Source organism: Coptis chinensis, chromosome 3 (genome assembly GCF_015680905.1).
Source record: "Coptis chinensis isolate HL-2020 chromosome 3, ASM1568090v1, whole genome shotgun sequence".
Classification (NCBI taxonomy): Eukaryota; Viridiplantae; Streptophyta; class Magnoliopsida; order Ranunculales; family Ranunculaceae; genus Coptis; species Coptis chinensis.
This window is the reverse complement of record NC_141458.1, coordinates 19,204,028-19,223,188: the sequence shown is the minus strand read 5'-3', so window position 1 is coordinate 19,223,188 and position 19,161 is coordinate 19,204,028. Positions and strand designations below refer to the sequence as shown.

The 19,161-nt window shown below is 38.8% G+C and overlaps 4 protein-coding genes across 4 annotated transcripts; 2 read left to right on the top strand and 2 right to left on the bottom strand.

Annotated features, from left to right (window-relative positions):
- LOC147508478 (uncharacterized) lies at positions 1-495 on the bottom strand. Its single transcript, XM_086597150.1, has one exon. The coding sequence runs from the start codon at positions 493-495 to the stop codon at positions 1-3; it is 495 nt and encodes a 164-aa protein (XP_086453276.1).
- Positions 496-3,281: 2,786 nt separating this feature from the next.
- LOC147508477 (uncharacterized) lies at positions 3,282-3,947 on the bottom strand. The gene has a single exon (XM_086597139.1). The coding sequence runs from the start codon at positions 3,945-3,947 to the stop codon at positions 3,282-3,284; it is 666 nt and encodes a 221-aa protein (XP_086453265.1).
- A 4,776-nt stretch (positions 3,948-8,723) lies between these two features.
- LOC147508476 (transcription factor IBH1-like 1) lies at positions 8,724-9,919 on the top strand. The gene has a single exon (XM_086599138.1). The coding sequence runs from the start codon at positions 9,206-9,208 to the stop codon at positions 9,767-9,769; it is 564 nt and encodes a 187-aa protein (XP_086455264.1). The 5' UTR covers positions 8,724-9,205; the 3' UTR covers positions 9,770-9,919.
- Positions 9,920-15,064: 5,145 nt separating this feature from the next.
- Positions 15,065-15,661, top strand: LOC147508475 (uncharacterized). The gene has a single exon (XM_086597138.1). The coding sequence runs from the start codon at positions 15,065-15,067 to the stop codon at positions 15,659-15,661; it is 597 nt and encodes a 198-aa protein (XP_086453264.1).
- Positions 15,662-19,161: the final 3,500 nt, after the last annotated feature.

The following is a 19,161-nucleotide window of genomic DNA, read 5'->3' as shown; positions in this document are numbered from 1 at the left end:
TCAACAGTACCAAGGTGGCTTCTCCAGCTTATTGATAGCCTTCACTGCCCTCAAAGAATCAGTTGCCACCTCTACTTCCTTATATCCCTCTGACAGACATCTCTGTAGACATACATCAATGGCTTTTAATTGTTGAACGAGCACTGAGTGCATTCCTCCGCTTCCACTAAAACAAGCTAGAACACTGCCATCTTGATTTCTTATCAGACAACCATGCCTTGTCCCATTGGTACTCAACGCACCATCAGCATTTGCCTTCACACGATTTCCAAGTGGAGGAATCCATAAACAGTCCGTATATCTTGGAAACTTCAGTTGAATATCTATATTCAACCGATGAAACAAATTCCTGGCAGTGATGGACTCTTTAATTTTTGGTTTCAGAACTTGCAGGTAATTTCTTACCTCACTTACCAGTTTGTCAAATATCGTCCTAGCTGATTTAAAACTTTGCCTGAATCTGCGAGAGTTTCTTTCCTTCCATATACTATCCATAGCTGCACAAAAGAAGACTTTATAGATTTCCCCACCTCCTCATTCTTGCAGAGTCTTTGGATCGAAGACCATTCTCTGTTTGCTGTTCTATTATCCGTAACTATGCCCAGCAGTTGCTTGACTCTGGTAATAATCTCCCTCGAATAAGAGCACTCAAAGAACAAATGCTCAGAGAACTCTCTGCTGTTACTACAAAGACAGCAAGCTGAAGAGGAAATGATTTTTCTTTGTATCAACCTGTCTTGAGTAGGAATGATGTTTGAGAACAGTTTCTAGGTAGTAAATGAGTGTCTTGGTAGTACCCATCTTCCCCACACCAGTTTATGCCATCCTTTCGTTTCTCTCCTCTGAGTTAGAGCATCGTAGGCACTGTGAGATGTGAAAAGTCCACTCTGATGTGGAGTCCATACAATCTTATCAGCTGGCAGATGCTGATTAATCTCCACTTTCCTAATAGTTTCTTTCAGCGACAATGATTGTAAACCATTAACTTCTCCATTCCACCTCCCATTTTCAATGATTGCACTCACTTTGGTATCATCAGGGAAATTCCACTCTGCTTTAGCTTCTTCGTCTTCTATCAATGGTGATCGATCACACCATATATCATGCCACAATAAGACGTCATTCCCATTTCCAATGGTGTATTTTATGAATTTTTTGGCCACTGCTCTTGTCTTTAGAATACTACGCCATGTCCACGAGCAATCTTGTGGCACCTTCATAGTCCAAAAGTGACTTGACTTGATGTGTTGCTTCCACGTCCAATCAACCCATATTGTATCTTCTTTTGTTACCAATTTAAAGATCAAACCACAATACGCACCAATATTCCATCTATGCAAGTTCATAAATCCTAACCTACCTTCCTCTTTTAGCTGACAAACCATTCTCCAACTTGCTTGGTGATAGCCTTTCTGGTTAGAGCTTCCAGACCATAAGAACTTGGCGCAGATCCTTTCAACTTGCTCCAGTACCGTCATGGGTAAAATGAAGGTTCTAGCCCAAAAGGTATGAAACGATAACAACACTGATTGGATTAGTTGTACTCTTCCTGAATGAGAAAGCAGTCTCGATTTCTAGTTTGTAATCTTGTCTGTTACCTTCTCCACAAGAGGCTGACATTCCCTTATGCCTAACCGAGCCGAGATGAGTGGTAAACCAAGATATCTCACTGGTGGTTTAACCAACTCCACCCCCAGTATAGAGGCCAAGGATACATAGTCTTGCTCATTTAAACCTCCAGCTAAGAGAGTTGTCTTGTACTTGTTGATCTGTAAGCTTGTAGCTTTTCCAAACATGTCAAGAGATTCCTTGATTGCTTGAACAGAGGAAGACTCCCCTTTACATAACATGAGTACATCATCCGCAAATGCCAAATGGGACAACTTCACCTGCTTGCATTTTGAATGATATTGAATGGATTTATCATCAATCTTTTTCTTGAGAATACAACTGAGAATCTCCATGACAAGCACAAAGATATATGGAGATAGAGGATCTCCTTGACAAACTCCTATTCTTCCAGAAAAAAATCCTTTAGGAGAGCCATTTATCAATACAGAGTAGGAAGGAGTTGAGATACACATTTCAATCCATTTGCATATGTTAGGCGGGAAGCTGAAAATCTTCAACATAGATTTGATAGCCTCCCAACTGGCCATATCATATGCCTTCCTGATATCCACCTTGATGGTACATCTCGGAGTACCATTTTTCCTTTCATAACCTCTGAGTAGCTCATGTGAAAGGAGAATGTTATCTTGGATTGATCTGCCAGGGATGAAAGCAGATTGATTAGTCTGCACTAGGTCATTGATAACAAGCTTTAGCCTATTTGAAATGATTTTAGAAAGGCATTTGTATGTAGTGTTACACAGTGTTATAGGCCTGAAATCCTCAACCTTGGAGGGATTGCTGACTTTTGGTATGAGACATAGAAAAGTAGCATTAACACCTCTAAGACATCTATAATAAGCAAAAGCATTTAAGATAGCTGTAGTGAAGTCATGACCAACAATAAACCAGCATCTCTTGAAGAAATATGGGGTGAAGCCATCTGGTCCTGGTGTTTTGTTGTCCTTCAACTCAAAAAGGGTTGATCTGATTTCCTCTGCTGTGACCTTTGTATCAAGACTAAGTTTCATCTTATCAGATACTATGTCTCTGACCTGCAATTTATTAAAGAACTCCTCTTCATATATCTCTCCCGCATCTGCTCCAAGCAAATCAGTGTAATAATCCAAGATAGACTTGATGACTTCAGCCTGGCCAGTGAGAGTTTTACCTTGTGAATCCTTCAGCGCTCAGATACATTTTCTCGCTTTCTTTTCTTCCAGAGATTTGAAGAAAAAGGCAGTACACTTATCACCTTCAAGCATCCAATCACTATCTTGTTTCCCCCTTGATCTCAGAAAACTCAATTCTTGCTAGTTCACTATACCTCTGCAACGCCTCTTTCTCTTTCTGTCCCAGATATGGATCCATCGGAGCATTTTGGATTTGCTTCTGGATGTCATACAAACTTTCTCTTGCTTGTGTTACCCTTCCATGAATATCTGAGAAGTTACTACGAGCCCATGGCTTAACTCTCTCCTTGAGCATTTTCAGTTTTTGCATCAGCACATACATAGGGTTAGAGCAGATCTCAACCTTCCAAACATCATGCAAAATTTTTTGGAACTCCTCTTGTTCTACCCAGTAATTCTTAAATCAAAAGGCGTTGCCTTGCTACTGAAATCATTCTAGAGGAGTAAAATCGATGAATGATCGGATACTCCTTAAGGTCAAAATTCGACCTTAGAATTCGGGAAATCATCATTCCACTGACTATTAACTAAGCATCTGTCGATCTTGGACATGATTCTGCCTTTCCCTTCGACTTTATTGTTCCATGTGTGGAAGAATCCATTATAACTCAGATCTGATAATCCTGATTTTTCCAGGCAATCCACAAATTCCTCTGCTTCACTAGGATGCATAGGCCTTCCACCCACTCTCTCAACAGCTTTTGTTATGTTATTAAAATCCCCTACTACACACCAAGGTATGTTAACAGAATTTTGAATAGTCACTAGGTCTTGCCAAAGCTTTAATCTGAGAGATTTCACATTTCTAGCATATACCACTGTTAAGAGGAACTCTTCGTTAGTAGGCTTGAACCTAACTTTGCAATGAATAAGCTGGTCAGTATCTTGTATCTTGCTAATGTCGATCTTATATGAATCCCAACAAACCCGAATACGCCCTGTAGGATCCTTTCCATAATTATTTGTGTGCTCCCAAGATGGATAACAAATATTTCTAATAAAGTTATACTTATTCAGCCTCACTTTAGTTCCCAGTAAACAAAAAACACTAAGTTTCTTTTCCACTCTAAACTTATTTATTTCTCTTGCTTTTTCTACCTCATTTGCACCTCTAACATTCCAAAAGCACATGGGTGTACTCATCGATGTCCTTTAGTTTTGGAGCCTCTAGGTCTGCCCCTCCTTTTCTTGCCGCTTTTTTACTTTTTGCTGTTGATGCTTTCTATTTGCTGTTATAAATATTGCTTCCTTCTCCACACTGTTTACTCGATCTTGTAACAATTCCTGTTGTTCTCACAAGTTCTGGGGTTCTAGGGACATTCACCTCAGCTTCTACCTCCCTGATACGATCATGAAAGTATTCAGTTTCCTTGTTCGAACATTCATCCACTGAGTTCTCTTCTACTTCTTCTCTCTCTGTTAAGAGATGAAACCTCGTTTCCATATTATACCTCATAATGCCTTCTTCCTCAATTCTAGAATTCAGAGGCTCATACAGCAACTGCTCATGAGGGACAATTGCATGCATATTCTCCTCATCATTTCCATTCTCTTGTTCATCCATATTCATAGATGCTTCTGCTTCACCACACTAGTAGCACTAGTATTTCCCTCAACTTCCCTTGGGTTGTCGCAAACAAGTACCTCATTTACTAGAACCTGTTATTGCCTAATTTCTGATCTCATCTCTGCTGTGGGTGGAACATTTATAGGCCTCCAAACAGTTTCTCTATTCCTTCTTTTTAATCATCTTTTTTGGCTCTTAGAAAGTCTAACACCTTCCCCTTGTGTTTCATGTACCATTGGTTCCTTTCCTCTGTCATTTCGCTGAACTGTTCCTAATGGATCCTCTTGAGTCATCGTGTCTTGTTCCATACTCTTACTACCTTGTCTGCACTCTGCCACTAAATGCCCGACAATGTTGCACTGATTACAAAATTTTGGAATTATACCATACTAAATTTTTTGCCAAAACTCAATGCCCAGTTCTGGCACTTCAACAGATATGTGGTCTGGTAGAGGCTTTGATAGATCAATATCTACCAACACACTCGCATAATAACCATTAGTTCTTTCTAGAGAATTCATATCCACTCGAATTGGACTTCCAAGCCCTCTTCCCATACTCATAAGAATATCTACCTCCCAGTACTCAAAAGGTAACATGGAAATTTAACCCATACAAAGCCAGTTATTTGTCTATGAGTTTCTATGTTAAAATTTGGAGTCCACTTAGTAAATCTTGCTAGCTAACCTTGTACATACCAAGGACCACCAAAATACATCTTGTTGAAATCTTCCTCATTAGTGAATCGGAAAATGATGAACCCTTTACCCAAATGTGAAATCTTTACTGTTCCGGCAAGACCCCAATCAGTGCCAGCTACCGATCTGATTGTGTCAATGTTCACTATATTGGTATCCATTCTTGCAATCAGGGCAAACTTACAAGCTTCAATACCTCTTTCCAAAGCTGCAAGAGGAATTTTGATGGCAGGTTTGTCTTCCTTTCTCGTAGGAATAGGAAGAGAAGAAACATCAACAGTTTGTTTCATCCTTCCTCTTGTTTTGCTGGCATAAGTCTTTTTGTTTGTATTTTCAACACCACTATTTCTACACTCCCCTTGCTTGGATGTTTCTGCTTCATTGCGATAAGGGAAGGTGACATGGTGTCTATCCGTTCCAACCCCAAGGGGACAGAACCCATGAAGACTGCTGTGATGAAAAAGAGCAATATAAAAACAAGGCGGACAGAAAACAGATGAAAACCGTAGTGAACCAAGTTGACTTCAGGTTGTAACTCCCTCTTTAGAACTCGCACTTTTGTCAGTGAAGGATTTTACCTAAAGAGTTAGAAATCAAGAGGAACAAGAAGAGAATGAATTCCCAAGCTTTCAGAACTCACACTGTTAATCAATGGAGGATTTTACCAAAAAAGGAAGGAATTTTGAGAGCTGAAGAGATAGAGTTTTCTCACCAAACTTTTTTAACTAAAAGCAGCAAAATTTTAGAGTACTGAATCATAATTGCGACTTAAGTTACTTCACACCCTATCGCCCAACAGTTGGCCCCCATTTCTAACTTTTAATTCCCCTTGCGCATTTTTGATTCACCTATAAATAATTACTTTAGTTAATATTAGTATAAGATCAATTGATAGTATTATCTCGTAGTAAAAATTCTCAACATAATATTACTCTCACCATTGTTTCTTTATGTTTAATTAATTGGATTATATTTAGTCTTGGTAGTTTAGGAGTGGAACGAATAATCCTGACTCTTTATATATTACTTCATTATTATTTAAGAGTAGGAATATTGATCTAAGCACTTATTTAGTTAATTGATTATTTGTGTTTACGCATAGATAGTTAGTTAACATAAATTTGTTGTTATCAGTGTGTGTGCTGCGTGAGTGTGTGTGACTGTGTTGGTGTTATGCTTTATTGAGTTTGAAAACCAAAAAAAAATATCTCTAAAAAGTTGAAATATTATTTGTCACTGGAGAAAAACCATGTAAACAAACACTGGTAAAACTAACAAATCTCATATTTTCCCACTATAAACTTTTGCAAACAAACACTAGCAAACTGAAATTTTCTCCCAAGAGATTTGCTAGTTAACAAACACACCCTAAATGCTTCAAAAAAAAATTGAGTATCAACTTCACTTGATTTCTTACTTCCCGATACCTTCTGAAACATATCGTAATTCAAATGATTGACAAAACTTCATATATCATAAGGCCATGGACAAAAGTCAACCTTATCTATCTAATCATAAATATAAAAATATCACTAAAAATAAGAAAGCTAGCAAACATCTGAATGTTATTGCACCTTTGGCATGTTGTATGCTGATATATGGTGGGTCCCCCCTCCCTTTTATGTAAAAAAAAAGTTGATGTGTCTGTATTTTTTTCTACAATGATAGATGGAGAGAGTAACACAATTTTTCAGTTTTGTACATAGCAGTTGAGAACTTGGGATGCTGAAAGCATAGTTCACGATTTCAGAATCAGTGGAATTCCGATAGATTAAAAAACCGGAATTCCTTTCGGCATTTCACCAATAGTGTCGAATTTTACAAGGTTGAAATTTCAAAAGATAGATAATAAAACAGATCCTGGCCGTTAGATTAGCAAGCATTCTCACTATTTTTGAAGTGAACTAAAAATTTAGGGTTTTCAAAACCAAAAATGGTGGGTGGTGGAGGCACCACCGCCATTGATTTTCAAACCTACCACCATGAGGAACATAGATGAAGACGGTAGTGGAAGAATTCAATGGGGGATCTTGGTCTTTCTTCTTCTACTTCTTCAATTTCTTCTCTTTTTTTTTTTTTTCAAAATTTTCATTCAAGAATTATAAATATAGGGCTAGATTAAAAGGATTTCAGATAAAGAAGAACCTTAGTTTCGGTGGTGGTGATGGTGAGGAGGGATATTCAATCGGCTTTCCACCATTTTTGGTCGGTTTTCCATACATTTACGATTATATCCCTACGGGAACATTTTGTCAAGTTCGATTCCGATGCCGTTTCGGTTTTCTGGAAAACCGAAATATCCGGCAGAATTCCGCTATTCCGTTCGAAATCACGAACACTGGCTGAAAGACAAAGAGGCCAAGGAAGTTAAAAGAATGAAAAGGGAGCAAATAGGCCAGGGAAGTTAAAAGAAGGAAATGTGAGCATGCGCGTCAATCTCGTAATTGTTTAAATACTCTTTCAAAAGTTGTGGTCCATCATATTTGATTTTATGGCCAGTTCAGCCCAACTCATGTTTTCTATACCGTTTGTTGTGCCCACCAAGGCACCACCCTACGGCTAAGATTAATTGTATAGGTAAATCGGCCATGATAATGTAAATTTGTTTTCAATTCGACTACAAATAGCAACCTAACACATTTTATTAGCAACCAGTTGAGTGTTAGCAATTTTTTGCATTGAGTTACTGACAATGGTCAGATTAGAAATAAAATGATATTATCATGGTCGATTGAGAAATTTACCCTAATTGTATTATATAAATAAATTTGATCTGCATCTTCGTAAAATTTTCCATGTTTCGAACCCAGCTGTCGATGTGTCCTGAGAGCCAATTTTTTTAAGGCGAATAATAAAACGAAAAGTTCCGTGGAGAATTGGAAATAGTGAAAATGGAAGAAAATCTTATTCTTGCAAACAAAAATATCTAATTATTGTAGCAGATGAGCAGATCTGTACTTGTAAAACTCAAAGTTTTAAAAACCCCCATGTGGAGACCATGTGAGCATTTTTCCTTTTTAGTTAAAGCCAATGCTCTCGATTAATTTTTTTCCTTGCTTGGCCCCCCTCCCCCAACACTCACAAAGCATCATCATGTTTTCCGGATCTGCCAATTCCCCCACACTTTTTTCGCCATCAAACTGATCAAACGCCCTCTTTGAACAAACCACATTAACAAGCAGCATACACAATAACTTAGTTGGAAAGTCTGAAATTTCATAAATTCCAAGGCAATGGGAACAACACCGTCTAACCGAGAAGTTCCGAAAATACAAATTGTTTTTTTTTTTTAAATTCAAGTTTTTAAATTTACGGAATTTAGAAAAATTTAGAATTGCTGACTATGCTAAGGAGCCAACACCCCTAATCCACTTCAAACTTTGATCATTCTTTTGTCTCCCTTCTCTGCCACCAGTACATGCATAGTCTTCTAAATTTGATTTGTGCGTATATAATTTGCTCACAAACGTTTTAGCTTTATATGACTTATCAATTCTTAGTATAACAAACAAAATATTGTAATCTTAGGCTTCGGAGTGGGCCGTTTACTCCATGTGCATGCATGTGATGTGTCTTTCTCTATTTGGTCCACCATCTCCCTACTTTGAGCAATTAAATGGGTTTTCCACACATGTTCTCAGTTCTCATGCCATGGTTCTTTTTCTACGTATTTTGATTTTTGATACACGTAGGTGGATCTTTAAAGCTGCCCTTCTATCCACCTTGTCTCTAAGTTCATATATTTCTCCAGGCCAAGAGCATAAAATGCCAAGCTAGTCAGAAATATATCTCATGTATCTAAGCAATACCCCTTCCAGCTACCTCCATTAACTTATTACAATCTTCTTTATATTCTTGGTTTCGTTAAACCCCCACTTCGATCTAATATAAATTCACTATCTCAGCCTTATATATTCATGTTTGTAGCACCTTTTCTTTGATAGAAGAACCTCTCGTAAAGTCAAGGGTATGTATCATCTGCTCACCTAACAAAAACCCTTCTTTATCTACATGATCTTCATAAGATTTGATTGAAAATTGTACATTGCGATACCTCTCTAGCCTCTTTTTCAAAACTTTCTTATTTCTAATTGTTACATTGCTGAGCACTACTACTTCTATATTATTACCAAGCCATGCGTCCACCTACCTCATTCAAGCAAGTACTTCTCAAGAAATGGGAACTTGGACTTCAATTCTATGGTTCTTCATCAAACAACATGAACATATTGGAGAGAAAGAAAGTTATCAAACTATCAGCAGATGTAGCTATGGCTTCAGCTAGAGATGGTAAGACAACTTGGAGCCGTTCACTCATTGCTAAAGCTTCGAAACAAGACGATAGTATGAGCAAGAATCTTGTCAGAAACATACTGGGTAGTGAGTTCGACAGGCTTACAAAGCCTTGTTTTGGGTCTTTTGTGTGTAATAAGAGGATTAGAAGCAAGAAAATCTTGAGGAGGAGTTGCACTTTGCGAAGGGTAAGGAAACATGCACACAAGCGCGTTCTTGCAAGCTCCATTGCTAAGAGAATGGTGAAGAAAAGGACCCAAGTATTAAAAGGTCTTGTACCAGGTGGTGAAGCTATGGACGAATTTTCATTGTTAGAAGAAACTATAGACTATTTACTGTCTCTTCAAGCTCAAGTGGATGTAATGCACAAGCTTGTTAGTGCTTCTGAACTCTCTAACCGAACGTAAGAGCATCGAATAATTTACCTTAATTTTTTGTTTATTCTCTCTATTTCTAGACTAGCTAGATGGTGAGTAAAGAAGCAAATCTCTATATCATGAAGAATGTACAGATGAACTACATATTATATGATCAATGGAAGACTACATTATATTTTCTTTCGTTGTTTTTGCGTCTTCCATATGTCCACAGTACATCTCGATTATATGGTGATGTATATATAAATGTAGAAATTGGTGTAATTTGCACACAACAGAAACTGAAATTTACATACATGCAGCTGATCCTAGTCTGCAACTGTACAATTGAGTTTAAAGTACACTCCAATAACGTAACAATTCTACGGGGTTTATGTGAATTGTTTGATATTATCATAGAACTGATGTTTGAAATGAATCAAAGAAATTATATAGGAATTTTCCTTGTTTGTTTGTGAGTGTACACCAATGTTTTATTGCATTTAGCATTCTTGATGAATTTACCCCCAAAATGAGCAAAAAGCCTATAGATGTGCAGTTGACATCTCGTTTAATTAGACAGACATATCCTTGAAACATATAAGTTGTCTCACATTGGCATTGAATTCATTATCGTCACTATTAAAAAAAAAAAAAAAAAAATTATCGTCAATTAAATCAAACTTTGGTCAAGGGAGCTGAGGCCTGACTGCCTCAGGCAAAGTTTAATGTTTTGAATCCATCAACTACACGGACGCCTATCAATTCTGTCTTATAACTTTCATATATAATCCATTTAGTACATAGATACATGTATTAATTGAACCAATCATATATGTGCAACAGAAAGACATGCATTTAGAAACAAGAAAAACTAAACGTTTGGTAAAATTTCGATAAGATTGAGAGAATAAGCTATGAAGTGTATGCGTCAAGTGGGAAATATCCAAATGTCTTTCCATTTTGAGCATTCTTATGTACCACACACAAAATACAGAAGCATTCTTATGTTGCTGTAGTGATTTTTGTTGTTTACCAATTATGGTTAGGTAATGGAGATGGGTTATGAATTATGACAAGAAAAATAGATAAAAGCGTGGTGTTGACAGAAGATCATAAATAATGGCCCAAAAACTACACACCCGTGCACATCAACACCAGGCAATGACTGATGATGACAGGAACATGGATGAAATGAGACAAGACCATTTTTCTTCCTATATGAAATTGAATCAGCATTCAGCAGTACCTTATGTGCAAGAAATAAGAGCACATCTATCATAACTCGTATAAGTCACAAGTATCCAAATATAGATCCTCCAAGGCTCCAAGTCAGTGCTTTAAAGTTCTTCAACCCACTCTCCCCCTCTTATTTTCAATCTTCTTGTCATTGTGAGGTTTGACATCATGACATGTGATGGGGTTGTTAAGTTGCTTACAATATAACCCCTTAACGTTATGTTTTCATGTGAGTACATAATAATTAATATGAAATTGTTTCTTTGTATGTTTGTGACTCTCTGCACTGTGGTGGTTGCTCTAATGGATAGATACGTATCCATAGCACATTGATATCACATTTATATCAAACCAACGTTGAGAAATTCCAGACATCCAGATATTGTTGTTAAGCGAATAAAAAAAAAAGGAAATTCCATACATCAAAATTCAAAATGGAAAGTTACGTACCACAGCACCAGCTTGTATCAAAAGAGTGTGGAAGACGAAATATTATACAAGATTTTGCTATTGAAGATCAAAAGAACAGTACAAATGAATCGAAAATTCCAACCTTTCAGAATGCTTTCGGATCTCTTAACAAATACCAATTCCACGAGTTGGAACTTGGAAATGCATGCCACGGGCGTTAGGCCCGTAGAAATCAGGAAGCCCACAGATTTACAATTTCAAGTTGGGCCCACACTGGAAAACTTGAAAACCAAGTTATTTTGTTTTTCGTCTCGTTGTTAGATTACCCTAGGTCAGTAGGTTGAAATTTGAAAAAGTACCTTAAGAACCGACTTAGGAGTCCAAAACGAGCATTTCCACATTCCAATTTTCAGAGGAAAATCACAGTGGAATAATGGACTATGTTCAGTCAAGTTTAAGCTAGCTTTAAGGGCCTCGGTTTTGATTAAACTTTAACATGAACAGGGCAGACCCAGGAATTTTGTCACCAATTTCTAATGCATAATTCAATTTCCAAAGCCTAAACAAACGAGTTCTAATGCACATCAAGATTATTATTATTTTTTTTTCAAAACTCAATTCTTTCCAAAATCAACTAGAGTAAAACAGAATAATTGGAGATCCCATGCAGTAGGTTCAAAAGGAAAAACAAGTCACTTCGCCATCCTGTAGTACTATCGTCTTATTTATTTATGAGACGTCCCACCCTATGGCGAGATGGTACACATTGTATAACTAGAATTGCAGCGAGTAAGAATGAGTTTTTTTAACTCTTAATGGATTCCATAGCCTATATTTTAATGAGGTGGTGTATGTAAACTGAAATGTACACCTAATGGATATCTACCCATGTGAATATAGAATTGGGTCGGTTCTTATGGATATTTAGGCAAATATTATAGAGCATTCATGTAGCACAGATAGTGCAGGGCCAAAAAACGCAACACCGCAGAACAAGCAATACAATGAAAGAGCAATGTGAGTGCATATCCTCTATTTCACTACAAGGGAATGTTGGTTTAAAGATTCTATTCTACTACTTTCACGTGAGATATGATTTGTTGATGTATGAACCCAATTCATACCCCTCAACCTCACATCTCCTCTCTCCTCCTATTTGAACCTCTAAGTTGAACCCACTTGGGGCTGCCTACGTACCCCCGAGTCTTTCTCAGAGGATCAAGCTGTCTCGTAGTTCTCTCCCCCCCTTCTCCTCTTCTCCTCCCTTCCTTTCTTGCCGCTTCCTTTCCCTTTTTCTCTCTCTTTCCTCTTTTCTTTAGGTCACAGTCACTGGGCTTCTCTCATCTTTGGGCCCAACCCTTTGGCCCAATACCATACGAGGCCCATTTGTCTCTCTATCGCTCCTCTTACCTGTGATGTCCATGGTCATGAATCTGGCTCACACAGATGCCCCCTCTCGGGTCCGTCGATGAAGACGGCGGACCCGAGAAGACCTTGACTAGTAGCGCCTCAAAACTCAAATAAATATACCCAAGATATGGCCTTTCTGGAGATATTTCGGCATAACCTCTTCTATACTTTCAACATTTCATAAACATAATAACCTGTCATAACCTGAATATTTAATAAGAATACATCCAAAACAAATATAAAACCTCATGCCTCAGTCGTACACCCAACTACTAAAAGATATACTGATTCGTAGAACCAGCTACTTCACCATCTCGACCAATGTCAGTTAAGTCAAGTAACCAATCCTCAAATAAGAAGAAAACTATAAATATACAAACAACATTCCAGAAACCTTAATATACGACTTATATAATGCAACTAACATACCTTATCATTATACGACTTATATAATGATAAGAAAAAAAAACTTTTGTGTTGAAAATGGGGACCAGGGGTTGGGTGATAGGGTGCGAGTTTACTTAAGTTGCTGATGTGATCCCATGGTCCTATTTTTTTGTTGCTTTTAGTTAAATTCCAGCAAAGGGTAAGAACTTTTATCTTCTCTATCTTCTTTTCACTTGCTTTTTTAGGTAAAATCCTCCATTGTTTCACAGTGTGAGTTCTAAAAAGGCAAGCTAAGTTTTTTATGGCCTCTTCTAGTAACCCTCCTTCTCAGGCACCTTTCCATGAACTACAACGAGTTGCTAACCAAAATATCGGGGGAGGTTCGAGGTGGAGTTTGCTGTTTGGGAGGAATGGAAATCAGGAATCGTCTGTTGCCTTCTCTATGTTCACTCCCATTATCACAGATGGTGTGGCCCAAGTTCCAGAGTATCTAGTGGAACAGGGGATTAAGCAATGGGATGAATATTTGGTGGGATATTTTTTGGATAAACGGCTATCTTTTCCGATGGTGAAGGATTTTTTGGGAAAGAAATGGAAGCTGAAAGGTGAATTTGATATCACAACTAATAAAGATTTGTTTTACATGAGTTTTACCTGTGCAGAGGACATGCAGATGGTATTAGATGAAGGGCCAGTATTTATTGCGGGTAGAGTGTTCGTAATAAAACCTTGGACAATTGACGTCAACAGCTATATGAACAAGGAGAATACAATTCCAGTATGGGTTAAGCTGTTGGATGTTCCAAAAGAGATGTGGACGCTTGATGTCTTGTCCTACCTAGCTAGCTTGGTAGGTGGAATACCAAAATTTATGGATGATGCAACTGCGAGGAGGAAAAGGTTGTCGTTCGCTCGATTCTGCATTGAATTCCCAGTTAACCATGAGTACAAAGATGTCATAAAAATCAAGGTTTGGGATCGAGAGATAGATGTACCTCTTGAATACCCATGGAAACATCAATCCTATGTAAAGTGTAACCGGTTTGGACACACGACGCAGCAATATGGTATCAGGACCACGAGGGTGAGGGCACGAAGGGAGGGCAGCCCAGTGAAGTAGAAGGGGTCAAAAGGGTGTGGGTACGAAGGCAGCACGCAAGGGCAAACTAATGATCCAAGAATAGACAGAGCGAAGTGCTCAGTTTCTGGTACAAGTAACAACCATGAGGAACAAGGAGATGTAATTGTACAAGGGAGTCAAAGGGATGGTTTAGGGCCACTAGCAGTGGTAGTTGCTGTCCCGGAGGAGGTCCCTAGTTTTACTGCAGTCAGAGAGACAAGTTTCCGCAACTTGGAAGGTAATGGGCTTCAGGCCCAACAGAGTTGCATCGCCATTTCTACTGTTAGTAACATTAGCTTAGAGTATTCTGGACGAGTAGAGAGCTTCTTTGGAGATCATTCTTCTGGGGATCAGTTGCTAGGAGCTATTGAATACAGTGATGAGGCTTCTAAGATAGTGAGGTCTACAGATGAGGAGGGTGAAACGCTAGTTGTGAGTGGTTGAAGATATGAGGTACTTCAACTAGATGAGGATGACTACATGCATAGAGGGGAAGTGGTAGTGTACACTGAAGTACAAGCAGCTGATGAAGAGCATCAATATCGTAGGGAACAGATACTTTATGAAGCAGCAACCCTTGAGGATAGTGTTATAGAGGATGATTTATCCGAGCCAGAGAAAGACTTCTTTAATGATGAGCAATTGCAACATGAAGTCCTACCAGCCATTCTCCCGCTACAAGTGACAACAAGGTCGCAGACCAAGGGATGCAATTCCAATAAAAGAGGGAAGGAAAAGAACAAGGGTTTTGGAAGGAAAGGGAGGCACAAAACTTAAACATGTCGAAGTTAGCTATATGGAATGTTAGGGGACTGAATGACCTCAATAAAGCTACGTACATGAGTAAATTTAGGATCGAAAATAAATTATGTCTTTTTGGAATGTTGGAGACTAAGGTAAGGAAAGAGAAGTTCCAATACATCAGCAACCTTTGTTGTCCAACATGGTCTTTTGCGAACAATTACGATAGTAGTGATAGTGGGAGAGTTTGGATATCATGGGATCCTGGAATTATTTCGTTGGTGAAAATAATGGAAACTGATCAGCTGATTCACTGTAAAGTGGAGTTACTGCCTACAATGAAATCGTTTTTCTTTACAGTTGTCTACGCTAGTAACTCGAGAACAGATAGACTGAGATTATGGAGTGATATCTGCAATATTCACTCAAGGCTCCAAGCTGAATGGTGTGTGGCAGGGGACTTCAATAATGTTCTGTATTCTTTCGAAAGAATAGGGGGCGAGGCTGTGCATCCTAGGGAAACTACCCCTTTTTCTGACTGTCTTGTCCAAGCTGAACCCTATGATCTGAAAGCTTCTGGGGGTTTCTATACATGGACCAATTTTGGCCAAAAGTGGTCTAAACTTGGTCAATAGTACTTGGAGCACTACATTCTCATTCTCTTTTGCTGAATTCCTTCCTCTTGGAATATCTGATCACTCCCCGATAATTGTCTCTATTATGACCAGAGTTTCTACAAGTCCTCCGTTCAGGTTCAGTAACTTCTGGATTCTTCATTCGGAATTCTTGGCTATGTTTCTGATCTGCTGGAATGTTATAGTGTATGGCAATCCCATGTACATACTTACCCAAAAGTTGAAGCTATTGAAGAGTAAACTAAAGGGTTGGGCCAAATTTTATTGTTCTGACTTATCTAAGCGGACAGAGGCAGCAAGGAAGGACCTCAAAAGAATATAGAAATCCCAGCAGAGTAATCCCTTGGATGTTCTTCTATGTTCAAGGGAAAAGGAAGCCAGAACTACTCTTTGTCAGCTTATGATTATGGAAGGGGAGGATCTAAGGCATAAAATCAAATGTGATTGGATGAAATTTGGGGATAAGTGTACTGAGTTTTTTCATAAGATCCTCAAGGAGAGAAAGGGCCAAAATCTAATATGGGTATTACAAGATGTCGGGGGAGTTCGAAGGGAGGGTCAAAAGGAAGTTTCAAAAGCTTTTGTTGATTATTACAAGGGTTTGTTAGGACAACCTTCACCAGCTTGCTGTGAAACTGAATTCCTTGAGAGTCTCCATTTTTCGAGAGTCCTCACAAGGTATGAGGCTGATTCTATGGTCCAAGATTTTTTTGAGGTTTAAATTAAGAGAGCTCTGTTTGAGATGGATGATAATAAAGCACCGGGATTGGATGGGTTTAATGCTCACTTTTTCAAGAAGAATTGGCTTTATGTGAAAGATGAGTTTGTCAAGGCAATTATTTCCATTTTTTCATTGAAGTCTATTCATCGAGGTGTTAACTCAACGCACTTAAGTCTCATTTCGAAATGTGCTAATCCTTCCAGAGTTGAAGAGTTCAGACCTATTGCCTGCTGCAATGTTATCTATAAGTGTGTATCGAAAATACTCACTAACAGAATGAAGTCTTACATGCCAGAAATCACTTCCATGCAACAATCTGCTTTCATCCCCGGCTGATCAATCCAAGACAACCTCCTGGTGTCTCATGAACTGATCAAAAGCTACAATAGATCTCATGGGACTAAAAGATGCTCCTTAAAGATTGATATTACCAAAGCATATGATACAATTAGTTGGCAAACTATTGAGAAAGTGCTGGTAAGATTTAGATTCCCGGAGAAATTTGTTGTGTGGACTAAGATGTGTTATTCCACACCTTACTACTCTGTCTTAGTCAATGGTACACCCCAAGGCTATTTTGCTGGTAGTAAAGGGCTCAAACAAGGGGATCCCATCTCCCCATACTTATTTGTCCTAGTCATGGAGGTGCTTGGTAGTATGCTGAAATGTAATGTGTTGGAGAAAGAAATTTCTTTATCACCCAAAGTGTAAGAAGTTAAACCTCACACATCTTTGCTTTGCAGACGACATCTTGCTGTTCTGTAAGGGTGGTGAAACTACTATGAGGGCAGTGAAGAAAACCCTTGATGATTTCACTGAGTGTACTGGGCTTAAGTTGAGTCGACAGAAGACAACACTGCTGGCTGGAAGTATGAGCTATCTTGAAACAAAGGAATTGGCGGACATTATGGAAGTGCAACTGGTAAAGCCCCCCATTACTTATCTAGGGCTCCCTCTCACTGCATCTAGAATGGGAATCAAAGAATGCCTTCCTTTGACAGTAATGGTTACTAAAAGAATTTCAAATTGGAAGAATAAGTCTCTCTATCATGCAGGTAGACCCCAGTTGATTCAGTCGGTTTTATCCTCTCTCCATGTTTATTGGGCACGAACCTTCATTTTACCCAAGAAAACATTGAGCGACATTGGTAAGATTTGTAATAGATTCCTGTGGGCTGGTCTGGAGATGACACCCAAAATGCACCATGCTAGCCACTCTATCATTCGTCTTGGGAAAGATCAGGGTGGATTAGGGATAGTATATCCGAAGACATGGAATAAGGCTGCCTACTGTGGCCTCGTTTTCAAGATTTCAAGCTATGAAGACTCTTTATGGGTTAAGTGGTCTGTTGAGTATCATGTCAGAAAATAACACTTCTGGACTATGAAAATTCCAGCTGATTGCTCGTGGGTCTGGAGGAATGTCTTAAAGCATCGGAAGGCTGCCCAAAAGATAGTAAGGCATCAGATAGCGAAAGGAGAGCAGACTTATGTATGGCATGATCATTGGCGCCATGATACCCCATTACTTCGGTGGTCGGAAGCATTTCAACTCTTATAGGTACCAGAGAATGCACTAGTTAGTGATCTTATTACAGATGGGAGATGGAACCAACTAGTAACTAGTCTGCCTGCGAGTGAACTAAAAAAGGGCATAGAGGATACTGAGGTGAACTCTATGCTGAGGCAAGACCAGGTCATCTGGACTCCAACAGTCTTAGGGCGTTTCACAGCCAAGTCAGCATACATGGCACTCAAGCAGACTAGAACAAAAGTCAAATGGTACAGAGTGGTTTGGGGTAAGCTAGTTGTTCCTAAACACTCCTTCACTAGTTGGCAATTGTTTACGAATTGTTTACCTACGCAGGATAGGTTGGTTAGGAAGAAAATTATTAACCAATCTACTTGTAGTTTCTACAACTTTTCTAGGGAGCACTCTAAGCATCTATTTTTTGATTGTCCATATACTAAAGGTGTTTAGGCGAGAGTGAAAAGATGGTTGGGCTTGAGCACTCGAGTTAAGTCATCAACTGCCGAGTGGTATAACATTATGCGGATTTGTAGGGATGCCACTATGGAATCTGAAATTGTTAGAGCTGTTGTCTGCGCCACTGTATATGCCATCTGGGTTGAAAGGAACTTGAGGAAGTTTCAGCAGAAGTAGCAAAGTGAAGATGGAGTCTATGAAAAGGTGAAGCAGGATGTGAAATTATATCTACAGACAGTGTTGAAAGAAGTCCCTAATATAGTGGCAGCTAGGGTACTTCTCGACAAGTTAGGAATACAAGCTTCTTTCGCGGCACGAGCCCTTATCTGGTGTAAATTATTCAAGCTAGAACTAGGTGAGTTTGTAGTTAATACAGATAGATCGGTCACTGAAGAGTTTAATGGGTTTGGTGGTGCGATATGAGATGCAGCTGGGGTAGTCCAACTGGCGTATACTGGGAGCTCTATAAAGAGGTCAGTCGGGTATGAAGGGAGCTATTTGCATTGGAGCTTGACAAATTATAGTTTGCTCAGACTCTAAATGTGTAGTAGGAATGATAACTGGAAGAGAGGAACCTCCTTGGTATTGTCTTAACATTATTGCTTCTATCCAGCTCTTGAAACAAAAGTTTGTATAGGTTGATTTCAAGCATGTGTATAGGGAAACAAACAGGGTAGCTGATTACTTCTCTAAGTTATGTAAGTCTCATGAGGATTTTGTTTTCTATTTTCTTCCTCAGTTAGACTATCCACTAACTAAAATTGTAGTGGAGGATACGCAAGGAAAAATGTA